The 13,971-nt window shown below is 53.0% G+C and overlaps 8 protein-coding genes across 8 annotated transcripts; 5 read left to right on the top strand and 3 right to left on the bottom strand.

Annotated features, from left to right (window-relative positions):
- The first annotated feature begins 92 nt into the window (after positions 1-92).
- On the top strand, positions 93-1,180 carry SAICODRAFT_69616 (uncharacterized protein). Its single transcript, XM_019170492.1, has one exon. It carries the CDS (start codon positions 158-160, stop codon positions 872-874), a length of 717 nt encoding a protein of 238 aa, XP_019026086.1. The 5' UTR covers positions 93-157; the 3' UTR covers positions 875-1,180.
- Positions 923-1,664, bottom strand: SAICODRAFT_197141 (uncharacterized protein). The gene is made up of 3 exons (XM_019166148.1): positions 1,300-1,664; positions 1,073-1,250; positions 923-1,019 (listed from the first exon to the last, which is right to left on the bottom strand). Exons 1-3 carry the CDS (start codon positions 1,427-1,429, stop codon positions 971-973), a joined length of 357 nt encoding a protein of 118 aa, XP_019026085.1. The 5' UTR covers positions 1,430-1,664; the 3' UTR covers positions 923-970.
- SAICODRAFT_17394 (uncharacterized protein) lies at positions 1,474-2,647 on the top strand (the record flags this gene model as incomplete). Its single annotated transcript, XM_019165793.1, has 3 exons — positions 1,474-1,518; positions 1,567-1,803; positions 1,853-2,647. 3 exons carry the CDS (start codon positions 1,474-1,476, stop codon positions 2,522-2,524), a joined length of 954 nt encoding a protein of 317 aa, XP_019026084.1. The 3' UTR covers positions 2,525-2,647.
- SAICODRAFT_197139 (gamma-glutamyltranspeptidase) lies at positions 2,561-4,459 on the bottom strand. The gene has a single exon (XM_019166147.1). The coding sequence runs from the start codon at positions 4,326-4,328 to the stop codon at positions 2,598-2,600; it is 1,731 nt and encodes a 576-aa protein (XP_019026083.1). The 5' UTR covers positions 4,329-4,459; the 3' UTR covers positions 2,561-2,597.
- SAICODRAFT_29181 (uncharacterized protein) lies at positions 4,340-4,940 on the bottom strand. The gene has a single exon (XM_019167343.1). It carries the CDS (start codon positions 4,884-4,886, stop codon positions 4,683-4,685), a length of 204 nt encoding a protein of 67 aa, XP_019026082.1. The 5' UTR covers positions 4,887-4,940; the 3' UTR covers positions 4,340-4,682.
- SAICODRAFT_29180 (uncharacterized protein) lies at positions 4,874-5,692 on the top strand. The gene has a single exon (XM_019167342.1). The coding sequence runs from the start codon at positions 4,901-4,903 to the stop codon at positions 5,519-5,521; it is 621 nt and encodes a 206-aa protein (XP_019026081.1). The 5' UTR covers positions 4,874-4,900; the 3' UTR covers positions 5,522-5,692.
- A 221-nt stretch (positions 5,693-5,913) lies between these two features.
- Positions 5,914-7,228, top strand: SAICODRAFT_5590 (uncharacterized protein; the record flags this gene model as incomplete). The annotated part of the gene is made up of 3 exons (XM_019169410.1): positions 5,914-6,024; positions 6,077-6,463; positions 6,515-7,228. The coding sequence occupies 3 exons, from the start codon at positions 5,914-5,916 to the stop codon at positions 7,226-7,228; spliced, it is 1,212 nt and encodes a 403-aa protein (XP_019026080.1).
- Positions 7,229-9,779: 2,551 nt separating this feature from the next.
- Positions 9,780-10,234, top strand: SAICODRAFT_33623 (uncharacterized protein; the record flags this gene model as incomplete). Its single annotated transcript, XM_019168305.1, has 3 exons — positions 9,780-9,917; positions 9,975-10,090; positions 10,144-10,234. The coding sequence occupies 3 exons, from the start codon at positions 9,780-9,782 to the stop codon at positions 10,232-10,234; spliced, it is 345 nt and encodes a 114-aa protein (XP_019026079.1).
- Between the last annotated feature and the right edge of the window lie 3,737 nt (positions 10,235-13,971).

Genomic DNA, 13,971 nt, shown 5'->3' with positions numbered 1-13,971 from the left:
AACGTCCGTGCTATGGGAAGCTGTACAGACATGTCAGGGCTACACGTGATCTGGGCTACGATACACCGTAACCCGTACCGAGGGACCCCCCCCCCCCCCCGTCACCACCGTTCAATTGAGAAAGAGAAAGAGAAAGAGAACGAGAAAATAGGCCAGGATGGCAGCATTACCAGAGGAATTGGCCTCGACCATATTCACCCACGCACTCACCCATATAGTGTTGTCGCGAACAGAATACTCCTCCGCAACCTCCGGCGCCCTCCACACCCTCCAATCCCTCGCCGAAGACCACATCCTCTCCATCCTCGACCAAACAATGCGCATAACAAACCACACCCGCCGTCAACGCCCCACCCTCGCCGACCTCGAACGCGGTCTCCGCTCCCTCGGTATCCTCCCCTCATTCCTCGAAGACGAGCTATTAGCACCGCCCATCCCGCCCTTACCACTACTGGCGCAGGATAACACGGAGCCGTTTGAGCCTGAGAGACAAATGCTGAGAGATCCGGTACCGGTGCAGAGAGGACAGGAGGTGCCGGATTGGATGCCGGCGTATCCGAGTGCGCATACATACCTGCAGACACCGATATATCCGGAGCGGGTTACGGATCCGAGGGTGATACGGGAGAAGGTTAGCCAGGAGGCGAGGATTGCGGAGGATGCGTTGAGGCGACTCATCAGAGAGACCAACCAGAAGCCGGATATGAATGGTGCGGAAGGGGTGGAGGTTGTGGGAGCGGATGTGAAGAAGAGTGAGAGAAAGAAGGCTTGGGAAGCGGTAATGAAGGAGTATGAGGGGCCTGATGGGGCGGCGCCGTTGGTGTTTGAGGGTGTGGTCAATTGGGAGACTGAGAAATTGAGGAAGAAGGCATAATCAATTGCAAGGGTGGGTCAGGGCGTTCATGGAGTTTGTTGTTCTTTCTATCTTCTGGGGTATCTCGGTTGCGTCGACATCGCAACAATATGCAATTCAACAATGCAGTGTTGTACACCGCATACACTCTCGTCTACATGGTCCTCTATATCGTACATCATGTTGATAGCTAGTCGTCATCGCACACACCCGGCATACTTGTCCTCCAACGCCTTCCACCCCTTCTGCATCATCCACGTAACCTCAACAGACCGGTTCCTCCCCTGTTTATCCCTGCACAGCCGGAAGTATCGATCAAGTGGTCCACATACAATGGTTGTTGGCGTTACACGGCATTTATACTGGGTCAGAACATGTAGCGGACAAGCACTCGGGTCTGTTCGTCAGGTCAGCTTAGCTCAAGTGCAGAGAACGGCATGACCCACCTTTCAATGCTTCCAGGTGTATTGGATCAGCAAAGTGGTCGATGACAGTGACGGGGAAATGGTGTGTTGGTGGAGCCATCTCCTCTTGGTGTTCAGTGCAAGTGAAGTCGCTGCACGGTCGTGCCGTCATGTAGACGCCCGCGCTTTTGGTGTTGCTCACCCAGCGATGAAGAAATGAGGCATGTCCTGAACTCGGTCAAACCGGAGCCGCTCCTTCCTGTACATTCTTCGCCGTTCTACCGCTTTGCTGGTGCTGATGCCGCGTAGCTCCTCGCCTCCCTTCGCCGTCGCACACAAGACCCGACTTCGACATCTTATCCCGTCCTGAGACAAGTATTCTCGACGGCCATCCCGTATGGCTCGCTTGTCGAACTCAGTGGGACTGCTGGAGGAGGAAAGACACATCTGTTGTACCTTATTTGCTCCATTGCTCTTCTGCCGCCAAGATGGACGGCGACAGATGGAGAAGTGTATGAACTAGGCGGGAAGGGTGAAGCCGTTGTGGTATGCTGAGTTTCAGAGATGCAACTGCTTCCTCTAACACGACGTGCAGTATATCGATACCGATGGCAAACTGTCAACCCTCCGCCTTCGCGAAGTCATGTCACACCATCTCACAACGGCAGCCGGATCTCTTTCGCTAAACGACCGCGACGAAGCCATCTATCAAGCTCTCCAGAGACTGCATATATTCCGGCCAATCTCGTCGACATCTTTGCTGGCGACACTCCGTTTCCTCCCGACATACGTCTGCACACCGTCGTCCAGCCTCCTCGATACCAAGATTGGCGTAGTAGCACTGGACAGTCTTTCCGCGTTCTTCTGGCAAGACAGGTATCAAGCTCCATCCAGCGAAACCACACCTACAAAACCCAACGACCACGTCGACACCTATATCTTCGCTACCATAGCAAAGACACTCAAAGACTTCTGCCTTACGCATTCATGTTTCGCGATATGCACAAATTGGGTTCTTTTCGGCAACAACCATCTTCCGCAGACATGGAATAACGCAGTGAATCTCCGGGTTAGGCTGCAGAAGGGGCAGATGAGACATTATGATGGGATGACTTTGGCTGAGGCGTGGCAAGCAAGTCAGAGGGAGGACTCGGAATCGAGACGGGAGGTCACCGTGAAGACGGAGCTAGGTGGGAGGATGAAGCTGTTTGTCGATGGAGAAGGGATGTTCACAGAAGATCAACTGCAGGATGTAGTGCAAGCTTGATCTCGGAGGCAAACCGAACGTAGTGAACAAAAGAGAAGGTATGCATATTTTTAGATAATAATGCTGTATGGTATCACCACCCCAACGCAGCCCCATCACCCCTCATATCACTGCCCCCACTCCAAACAACCTGGCTCTTGTCCTTCCCATCCTTATGACACCTGATAACCTGCCCCCGCCCAAACGTTCCCCTCTGAAACTCCGTCGCAACAACGACCTTATGCCCCATGGCCTTCAACTTCTCCACAGTCGCCTCCGGAATTCCTTCCTCGATGTAAACTGTGCTATCGATGGGTCCAGCATCAGGCATTCCTGCGCCGAGACAAATACGGGGAGCGTCGAGAGCGGCTTGGGGGGTGGTGCCGTGGTGGAGGAGGTTGAGAAGAACTTGCACGTGGCCTTGGGGTTGCATGAACCCGCCCATGACACCATACGAAGCCCACAACTCACCCGTTTTGCTGTCAGTAACCATAGCCGGGATGATCGTATGATACGGTCTCTTACGACCCTTCAGCATGTTGGGGTGTCCGTCGACAAGAACAAAGTTCGAACCGCGATTTTGGAGAGTGAAGCCGCAGTTTTTGGGGATGGCACCTGTGCCGAAGCCGGCGTAGTTGGAGATGATGAAGGAGCAGGCGTTGCCCCATCTGTCTGCGGTGGTGAAGTAGACGGTGTCGGACGAGTTGACGGGGGTTCCTTCCTTCAAATCCGCTGTTTGCTTGGAGGGGTCGAAAAGCTTTGCACGGCTGGCGAGGTAGTCTTTGTTTAGCATCGCAATCGTGGGGACGTGCTCCACGTCCTGGTCCGAAACGTACGCCTTTGCGTCCGCAAAGGCCAATCTCAGCGCCTCGATGATAGCGTGCAAGTACTCTGGAGAGTTGTGCTCCATCTCATCCAGCTTCCCACAGCGACCCTGAGCCTCCATCTCCTGCAAAATACCAAGCGCCATGAGCGCGACGATACCCTGCCCATTGGGTGGACATTCCCATACGGTCAACCCCTTGAAGTCGATATTGATAGGATCAACAGGTGTAGAAGTGTGCGAAGCGAGATCATCATGGGTCATGACACCTCCACGACTCTTGACCAACTCCACAATCGCATCCGCGATCCTACCCTTGTAGAATCCATCAAATCCCTCCTTGGCGACCGCGCGAAAAGTTTGGGCGAGCGTGGAGTTGTGCATCAACTCACCCGCCTTCGGAGCCTTTCCAGTGACCTTTGAGAGCATCTCCGCGAAGTTGGGCGAAGCGGCCTTGATTTGCTGCTCTGCCAGACCCCAGTAGTATGCCGAGATCTCGGAGACGGGGAAGCCGTCTTCGGCGAGTTCGATGGCGGGCGTGAGGACGTCTTCCATGGTGACCTCGCCTGATCCGAACAACTTGAGGGTATCAACCCATCCTGCGGCAGCTCCAGGTACAGTCGCGGCGTTGATGTTGTCCAACGGAATCTCGGTACCAGAGATCCCGAGCTCCCTCGCCTTGGGCATATCCAACGCCTTCGGACTCCTCCCCGATCCGTTCAATCCCTTGACAGTCTTCGTCTTCGCGTCATAAAACAAGCAAAACATGTCACCACCAATACCGGTACTTCCAGGCTCGGTAACATTCAACGCAGCCGCAACAGCGACGGCAGCATCCGCTGCGTTTCCGCCCTGTAGCAACACCCTCAATCCAGCTTGGTTGGCCAATGGCTGGGAGGAAGAGATCATACCCTTCGTACCGTGCACCGTTGATCGGCGGGAGGGGAAGTGCACGAACTTGGGCTCGGGCGGGTAAACATTCTCGAGGTTAATGGGAGCCATTGCGACGTCGACAACTGCTGTGTGAGTTGATCTGCTGCTCAAGAGGCAGGGTTTGGTGTTTATATATATCTATCCTTCTGGAGGGGTGATACGGTTAGACCCGGGCATATTTGGGTCGCATCGCTCGGAAAGGTGGAGATGAGTCCCGAGGGCGGAGTAATGATGCATCTGGGGGAGTGTGGAGTACAGCCCCGGCGCTCGATAGGAAGATGGGCATATGGGGAAAGCGTATCTGAATTGAGGAATTGACGGAGGTTTTATGTATGCGTACCTTCGTGACGATCATCGGCGTTTCATATGTGTGCGTCTGGAAACAGCCGTGGTCAGGGCTTCACCACCACCTCACCGAAGCATTCACACTGGCAGGCCGATGCATTGCTTTGCTCTTGATTCGACACAGTTTTGCAGCTCCATCTTCACGCGTGTGCCGAGTGTTCCCGGCTTTGCGCGGCCTTGGTAACCGTACTGCAGCATCTGATACAGACAAGCGAGAGAAGCGAGATATGCATTCAGCTCGACGACAGCGAAGGCGGCTGGCAGGACATGCTGCCTTAGCATTCTCGTCTTCCATAATGCCGTCGGCGACAGCACAGTCTACCGCAGTGTCCGCCGTATCGTCCGCCACCACCTTCCTCACCTCTGCAACACCGGTATCTTCCGGCTCTGTCATGTCATCAAGCTCATCTATTCCAACAACAACCTACAAAAACACGTTGGGAGGAACCCCAGTTTCTACAACCAATAGCTCCTCCAACACGACCTCCAAATCCGGCGATTCTACCCTTATCAACTGGTACTTCCTCCTCCTCCTCGCCATCATCCTTATCGCAATATGTGCCGCATTTCTCTACCGACGCTCAAAGCGAGGAAAACGCACACAGCAAGCTACACGCGGGCGCGATGCACTTCAGACCGATCTCATAGCGTTAGGGAGACGTCGAAGAACGGAGTCTATATGCGAGGAGGGGGAGAGTATTGAGGCGTTGCCGGTATATACACCGCCGGTGGAAGGACGGGAAGGAGAGTTGGAGAGCAGAGAAGGCGGTGGTGCACAACCGTTGCTGGGCGGCGTTGTCGTGGAAGAAATGACGCGGCCAGCGCCAATCGCTACCCGAGTGAGTAGTTTTGGGGGCATACAGCCGCCGAGATACGATGAAGCAATGGATTCATCTGGTGGCGTGCCTACGAGATGAACGAGTGAAGATGTTCAGTGAAGGACTACAGGGAGAACGAAGCTACGTCCCGCATCATCTGGAATGAATGTGCGAGGAGTTACGCAGAGGGTCGGATTTGGGGAGCACAGACAGTTGTTGGAAAGATGTTTGGCAATGGTTTCTGGCGTTGATTGGCGTTTTTGAGGGTTTTATATCATCTAAGCTTGATACTACTAATGAGAAGGAAATGTGTACACGGTTAAGCTCACACGTTCCTTAGCCTCGTGTCGTACACAATGAAATCATAGACAAAACACCAAAACCAAAACCAACACCACACAACCGACGACCATCGGACTATGGCGCTCCCACAAGGGCTGCCCGGATCCACTCCATCTACTCCTGCACGCCGTCCAACTAGCAACACACGAATGACTGTCACGAGCTCGCCTGCGGGACCAACCACTGGTACGGGGGCTTCACCAGCACCTCCACCTCTCTTGGAAGCATATTCGTTTGCCAGGAGGCCGAATCGATGTACGGTAAGTAATTTCAAAGATATTCGTACTTTCTTATCTGACTGTATGCTGGCAGAATCTCCACCAGAGCACCACAATTGAATCATCCCCGGTAACTCCGGCTACTTCGGATCGACCCGAGTTTTCCTTCCTTAACTCTGGCAGTTTTGGCAGTCCAACGAGGTTCCGATCAATGGACCTTGATGATGATTCCGAAGAAGATTCGGAGTCCGACGAAGAGGAAGATCATGATCCTGCAGCACAGGGCAACGTACCTGCTGAAATGCGAGTCAGATCAAAGAGCTTCTCAAGTCAGAAGGGAGAGAGTCCGCGAGTAGATCGGGAGAAGTTAAGGGGGCTGGTAAGCGGAAATGGCACACCGGTCAAGATCGAAAAGAGTGTGCCGTACAGCGTGCGAAGTGAACCTCTACAGAGAGTGTTCATGAGGCGGTCTAATCTGCTGGTATGCATGATATTTGACGTCTTCACACCCATGCTAACAGGATATATGCAGCCCAAACCAAAGTCTCTCAGCCGAGTTGCAGCGTCACTTGCTGATGAAACCCATCCCTTTGACTTCGAGGTCAAACGTGAGGCAGCGCTCACAAACATGCTCAGCAAAGAGCCCACCACGGACAGTGAAGTCTCCGTCGACCCTGTCGACGAACTCTTAGATGCCGAAAGCTGGTCCATGAGAGATCATGACTCAGCTTCATTATCAGCTTCCGGTTCTGTTAGGGACAAGGGGCACAGGAGCGAGATGGATGATGAGAGTATGGCCGATGATATTCCAACACCGTCCAACACGGAGAGTTCATGTGGTACACCGTCGGAAAATCCGAACAATCGCCCAACAACACCGTCCTTCCCATGGGCTCAACCACTGCCCGCAATGTCAACAACCTCGACTCCTATCAATTTCTCCCGCCAACAGTCAGAAAATATCCCTATGGTCAACAGTGGACCTCTCGCCTCCTCACCAGCTAGCTCCGGAACTTTCTTCCCACCATCGTTACCTCGCAGGAAGAGAAAGAGCATGCACGAAGATACGAGGTTCGAACCGTATGGGAACATGAAGAGACGCGCGGTCTCGCCTGGTTTGAACGGAAGTGGTTCCAGTGGGCCGGGAGGACCAATCAAAGCGGAGAGCCCGGTGCAGAAGAAGACGCAGCCGGTCGGAGGAATCGGAGATACCAATGAAGGGATCATGAGAATGAGCCTCTTCTAGGATGTGTTATCTACGGATACGTGGGCATGGGCAACTGCCAGGGTTTCAAGGGTGATATCAGGGGATCATTTGGCGTTCAGGTTTTCGGAGTAATCTCTCATTCAATGCATTCTTATTCTTCATACTTCCAAAAGAACACACCCGGTGAAGTTCATGTGCTCGTACGCGTCGAAATGCAACTTCATGTCGTACATATCCAAAGTCGCGTCCGCCCTTTGCGCCTCGAAATATCGACTCACAGCACAGAGACAACGAAAGACTGACAGGTCAACAGAGCAGACGTACACGTATAGCAATCGAAGCTGAAGGAAAGGGGTGTTCGGATCATCATAATGGCGTTGTCCGACACTCCCAGACCGCCGATGCTGGCAAACGTGCATGAATTCGCCGTCATGTATACGCCTGACAAGCACAAGAAGCAGAAGGTGTGGCACGATGGCATCCTTCGTTTCCATGCGTTCAACTTTCGTGCAATGCTTTATGATGAAACACGGACGCTTACGGACAGCATTTTCCTGCCGAATCACCCGGTACCGTCAGTCGGCGACGAAGTTCGATTTGATCGGCACACAGTCACGGTAGAGAGGGTGATCGAGATTACACAGACTGACATCACGCCAATACTCGTGCGGAAGAGGTCAGGAGCACCGTTAGACGATGTCTCGCAGGAGAAGACTGCCAGGACGGGGGTGAAGAGGTTTGGAGCTGCACCTCGAGCTGTCATGTCGAAGGGCCCATCCTACGGCGCTACGCATATGGAGACGCCGGTACGGCAAACATTACGACCAAATCGAACAATGTCTATCATACGACGATCTGCGTTACCTACACCGGTGAGCGGGCCTTCGTTTCGATTACCTTCACTGCAGCCGCCGTCTGTTCGGGGACCTCTGCAGCCTGCGGTTTCACCAAGACAACCAGCGGCGTTTAGGACCGCATATAATCAGACCGAAACTCCAACTCGTCCATTACGGGCGCCAACAACCAAGCCAATAAATGCACTACCTGCTCAGATGTCTCTTCAAAGACCGCAGGTGCAGCAGCGTGGGCCGGCTGTAACGCAACCCGCAACACCGCAGCCATACCAGCAACAGAGAAGATACGCTACCCCAGGTGCGGTATCCCGTACAGGTTCGTTGGAACAAAATAATCTGGGCAATGGCCTAGTTGGACATGCGCATGGAAGCATGGCCACGCCGAGCGCAACCCCCGATCTTTCGCTTCCAGACGAATTCTTCGACGATTATCGCGAAGACACGGAAGAGCAGAGACCAAATCTGCACAGTGTTCCTAAAACAGGAGCGTTACCAAGAGAAGCCCCAATGCCATGTCGAGGACGGCCTGCACCTACAAACCGGCATCAGCAGCGAAAAGATCCCATACAGGATAGGCGTGCCAAAAGCGCTGGAACTAGCCTGCCTGTGTCAGATGGACCATCCTTTCCAGAACCTGCTCCCTTCGAGGATGCTCTTTCCATTCAACAAAGGATGCGGTCGAAGCTGGATGCAATAGCGGCGGGCGGGCGGCCGCAGAATAATCCTTCACGAAACACGTTTCATCGCCCGCAGCTCAACCTCGACACGCAGAACGAGGGACAGACGATACCAGACACCCAGGTTGTCATCAAGGAAGAGCCTAAGGACGATCACATCTATGCACGCACTGTGCCTCCATTACCGAAGCCATTGTCACCCATCGCAACTTCACCACCGAGAAAGGATGCATCCGTGATACCACGGGCCCAGACATCACCCAAAGAACTGGACTTCAGCAATGCAGAGGATATCACTGGCTTGTCAGCACAAGCCGGTACACAAGACATTATGGAGGTTGGCCGTTTACCGAAACAGGTCAAACCTTCAGATCTTCCGCGACCGGACGACGACGAAATATCAGAGCCTGAGTCAGACGACTTTGACATGGCTTCTCTCTTTGCAGCAGGTCCGTCCAAGAAAAGTACGTTGACGATTGGCGGTATGATCAAATCCAAACCCAAGGCAGCGCGATCACCACCTGCTCGACAGCCGTCGAGATTCAAACGCGCACCTGGGTTTCAATCTGCACTTGCAATGCCATTAGGGACGTTAACGCAGTTGCAGCGAGAGGCGAGTGATCAATAGATTCACACAAATTTACATTTTATATGCATCACTCGCATCAGTTTCTTGCCGCTGGAAAGTGCGGAAGAGGAGAGTGTGGCGAGGATTCTAAGTTATGCGGACGACACAACGCAGTGGCCGAGGGACAAGAACCAAAAGAACCGAAGGATTCTGTTGAAGATGAGGATGTGGATGCGGACGCAGGACCGGTTGAGTTCTAGTCATAGGGATATGAAAGACAAACCATCAAACACACTGTCCGATTTGCAATGGGCAGCACTTTACTTTCATATCAGAATTTCGTATTTTCCGTACTCCTCCATGATGGTCACCGCGGCCGGCTGGACAGCTGCATCGGCCTGCATGAAGCAGACCGGCTGGACTGAACTCCAAGAAATCTATACTGATACATACAAACACACACACGCCCATATCACCCGACATCATAACCAATGCTGCCTCGCATCCGATCTCTGCCGTTGGGCCGTCTCCCATTTACTCGTGTCGCTCGCAGAGGCCAGCAGGTCCGCAATGGATCCGGCGGTCAGCTCCCCTTCAATGAGCCATCAGGAAACCTCTTTGGCGAGCCGGTACGTCAATCTATGACCATTGGCGACATTGCGTCGAAATGCTAACTATATCACAAGCGCCTCAAACCAGGAGAGAAGCGCGAGAAGGAGGACTGGGAAAACATCTGGGTTTACGGCTATGGTGGTTGTTTTGTCATTGGAGGAATTCTGTACTACAACAGGCCTGACACTACGTATGCAACGGCGCTCACACGAATGCAGGATTTTGCTGACATGTTCTTCTCAGTATTCAGACATGGGCTATGGAGGAGGCTAAGAAGAGAATGGTGGAGGAGGGCATCAAGCTTGACTACCCTCACACTCCTGTCAAGTACTAAGCGCTCTGCGTGGCACGGGAGTTTGCTGAGTGAGATTAGGGACGGGGCAGATGTCAAGGAAGGGCTGCCAAAAAAGTGGAGTCCGTTTGATGTATACGATACTTTGATTGAGACGGCAGTGTTTGGAGTTTACTTGGTTGACTCATATGCCATTGTCAATCGGGCAGACTGGCATGACAATATCGAGTCAATATATCATTACTACATTATCCCGACCAGCGAAGTTAACTAGTCCCTCAAGTATAAGCAGATAACGCCGGTCCGTAGCTATAACATCAAACAACTGTATGCTCTTGACGGCCATGCCGCCCTCGCCTTGATAAGGTGCTTACATCGTGCTTTCCATTGCAACACGCCCTCACGTTCTCCAACTGACCCCGATCTCTAATTGAGTTGTGGTTGTGGTGGTGATGGTGGTGGTGGTCACCACTATCAAATGCATCACTGGCATCGAAGGTTTCGGTCGCCAGCGCGGTGCTGCGTTGCGTTGGTGTAGCATTCAGAGTATTGGCTCGGAAAATGCTGCTAATCCGTGAAAAGACAGCGTTTTGCTGGAGCTGAGGCGTACTCTTTGCTGACGTGCTTGGCGAAGACAACGTCGTTGTTCCACGAGAAGACAAAGACCCATGGACACGCCTGCTGTAGGATGGGTTGAACTCCCGCACATCATCTTCGCTATAGGCAGGAGCAGCCTCCTGTACATTGCCCTCCATACCACCGCTATTAGAACGGTTGATGAGGTAAGACAACGCGCTGTACCATGCTTCATGACGGCTCCGTGTTTGTGCAGTGAACTTGATGGATCGCTTGCGAGTAGTGATCACAATGCTTTCGTGGTGCAATCCCGGAGGGTAAGGGTTCTCGTCCACGACAACACTGACGGATTCGATTGGCGTAGACTTGGACTTGACTTCCTCGCCAGAAGCATTTTGAGGATCCTTGTCACTCCAGTGCAGCGTTTGCGTGTAGGGGTGCACCCAGAAGAAGCGTGCGTGCCTATTGTTTGACAAATCTTGGCCTAACGTCTTTCGAGTGTACTTCCACATATACTCGCCAATCATGGTTTGCATCAAAATTTGCAACGTCTTGGGATCCGTTGTTCCGTTAGGTCGGGTATCCTGCATATCGTCCTCACGCAATCGTAGACGCTCATCCAGCTCTGATCTGAACGAGGACAATGACGTTCTACGCGATCGCGCATCATCTGTAACGGATCTACGGTGTCCGTGAGCATTGCTAATCGAGCCGCGCTGTTCCCTGGTAGCCGTAGCGTTCGATCGAACGGCAGTCATACTACGGGCAGCGCGTAATCTCGAGGCATCCGGTGCTTTGGTAGGAGCCATTGGCGGACCCATAGATTGCGGCTGTGCCGTAGGTGCCTCGGGGCGAATGTAGAGATAGTTGCTGGTGGAAGGGATGCCGTCTGTTTGAGTCAAGTTGTCTGTTGTGGGAGGCGAATGCTCTACCACGCCTTGGGAAGTGGCCTTCGATGCCTCAACAGACAATGGAGCATGCGAAAAGGCGGCCAGTGATTGCAAAGGCGGAGATCTCCTAAGAGGTCCAAGAGACTCGCTTGCGGCATTCCCAGCCGAATCCGATTGAGCATCTTGCTCCAGCAAGCCAACAACGCCAGTACGATGTTCAGAACCGAGTCTTCTCGCCAGAGGCTCGGCAAGTACGACTGACGAAGGTGCCTCTTCATCCATACCCCCATAGCTGACAGAAGTTGCAACTGTGTCTCGACGACGGTAATCCGTGTCTGACTGCAGCAGTGAATCAAAGGTGCTGTCAGTCACGGGCGCGGAAACAAAGTTATCCCTTTCACGCGCAGCAGCGGCCATGACAGACTCCTGCAACTCTCGAAGCTGAGCTGTCAAACGCTGCAACTCGGCTTTGAGGGAAGCAATCTCCACACGCGCTTCCTCGAGGGCTTCCATGGAAGACTGATTTTCTGAACGTGCACGTTCAAGCTCGTTCTTCGTGGCAACTAGCTCGCTACGGACCTTCGCGGTGTCACCTTTACCAGCAGCGACATCGCCAGTCAACGTATCAATCTTATACTGACTGTTGAGCAGCTCCTTGCGAAGACCATCACTCAGCTTCCGTTCCGCTTCCAACGACGCCGCGATCTTAGCCCTCTGTGCAGATGTTGCGTCAATACTGGCCGCCTGCTCTCGGACTTTCGAGGCAACACCTTCAAGCTCCTGTCGAGCCGCTTCGAACTTGTCCTCGGTACGAGCGGTTGCAGCAGTTGCCTCATCCACCTGACCTCGCAGGCTATCAACGATGGACTTCAGCTCAGTGATAGACGCCTGTAATTCCTCGATTTCATCAGTCTTAACGTCCAAATCCGCCTTAAGCAGGTGTTCACACTCGGACGCGGCTTCAACCTCACGCTGCAACTTCCTTTGCGTAAGCTCGGCGGCCTGTTCGCCCTCCAGCTTAGCTTTCTGGAGCAAGAGAAGCTGTTTTGACAACCCCTCCACCTCCGATGCCTTGCGATCAAGCGCTTCTTGCAAGATATTCTGCTGCTTCGACTTGTCGGTTAGAGCGGCTTGAAGTTGAGAAAGCTCGTGCTGATATGCTGCCTGTGAGACTCCGAGTTTATATTTGACATCGTCAAGTACAAGGGCAACCTCACTATGTCTCTCCCCAGAAGCAGCAAGCTCAGCCTGAACGTTCTGTAACCTCATAGATTTCACCTTCAACTCCTCACTCAAGGACTCGATCTTGCTCTGCAAGTCCAGACGCAAGGTCTCGGCACTCTCAACAGCAGCAACCAGCTCGGCTTGTGTTTCCCGAAGCTTTGCGGAGATTGTTTCAGCATTCGCCCTAGCTTCGTTCAAGGATGCCTCAACCTCTTTACGCATGGTCACGTTCCTGCCCGCAGTGTGACGCAGTTTCTCGCTAAGGTCTGTCAAGGTAGATTGAGCATCTTCGAGCTCAGCAGTCCTGTCATCAAGATCTGCCTTCAGGCTCTCACCTTCAACGACTCTAGCTGTAAGTGACGACACCTTCTCGAGTAATCTAACGATTTGCGTAGCTCTGGTGTCAAGCTCACGTTGCATGACTGAATCTTGTTCTGCTCTTGAAACGAGTTCATTGCTACGCTCAGCTTTCAACGTGGTAGCCTCCTTCTCGGCATCTGCCACACGCTTGTAGAGGGTCTCCAAAGTCCTCCTTTGCTCCTCGTTCTCACTCGACACAACCTTGGCGGCATCTAACTGTGCGTTCTTGTTCGCAATGATGGCCTCAAGCCCAGCACGGCTAGTAGCAGTCTCAGATTTGGCTTCTGCAAGCGCCTGTTCGAGGACATCATGCTCATCTTTAACACGCTTCAAGATTACATTGTGCTCAAGCGAGACCTGCTCTGCAGCCTCTCGTGCTTGAGCCTTCGTGGTGTCGATCTGTGCATGGGCACCAGCGATACTTTCATTAGCTTCGACAAGCTGTTGCTGCAATACCTGTTCGCGTTCGACCAGAGCCGCGAGTTCACCTGACTTTTGGTGCAGATCGGCTTTCGCAAGTTCTGCTTCAGCAGACTTCACTTCAACCTCATTAACGAGCGTAGCAGCTTCCTTCTCGCCTTCCGAAATCTGCTTCCGCAGATCCTCAATCGTAACCGCAGCAGCAGCGACTTCGGAGGAGAGTTTGGTAATCTCGTTGGTTTTCTCGTTGATTGCCAACTCCTTCTCCTCGATCGAATTCTTGTGCTTTGCGTCCTTCTCAGCAAGATT

This window comes from Saitoella complicata (assembly GCF_001661265.1).
Source record: "Saitoella complicata NRRL Y-17804 unplaced genomic scaffold SAICOscaffold_4, whole genome shotgun sequence".
NCBI lineage: Eukaryota > Fungi > Ascomycota > Saitoellomycetes > Saitoellales > Saitoellaceae > Saitoella > Saitoella complicata.
Note: the sequence above shows the minus strand (reverse complement) of the source record. Positions and strands in the feature narration are given on the sequence as shown.

Bases quoted from the DNA above. Each gene is read 5' to 3' on its own strand.
- SAICODRAFT_69616 (XM_019170492.1), top strand. From the start codon at position 158: ATGGCAGCATTACCAGAGGAATTGGCCTCGACCATATTCACCCACGCA.
- SAICODRAFT_197141 (XM_019166148.1), bottom strand. From the start codon at position 1,429: ATGACGGCACGACCGTGCAGCGACTTCACTTGCACTGAACACCAAGAG. The intron at 1,251-1,299 runs GTGGGTCATGCC...CCTGACGAACAG, and splicing joins ACACCTGGAAGCATTGAAAG to ACCCGAGTGCTTGTCCGCTA. The intron at 1,020-1,072 runs GTATGCCGGGTG...TGTACGATATAG, and splicing joins TGGAAGGCGTTGGAGGACAA to AGGACCATGTAGACGAGAGT.
- SAICODRAFT_197139 (XM_019166147.1), bottom strand. From the start codon at position 4,328: ATGGCTCCCATTAACCTCGAGAATGTTTACCCGCCCGAGCCCAAGTTC.
- SAICODRAFT_29181 (XM_019167343.1), bottom strand. From the start codon at position 4,886: ATGCTAAGGCAGCATGTCCTGCCAGCCGCCTTCGCTGTCGTCGAGCTG.
- SAICODRAFT_29180 (XM_019167342.1), top strand. From the start codon at position 4,901: ATGCCGTCGGCGACAGCACAGTCTACCGCAGTGTCCGCCGTATCGTCC.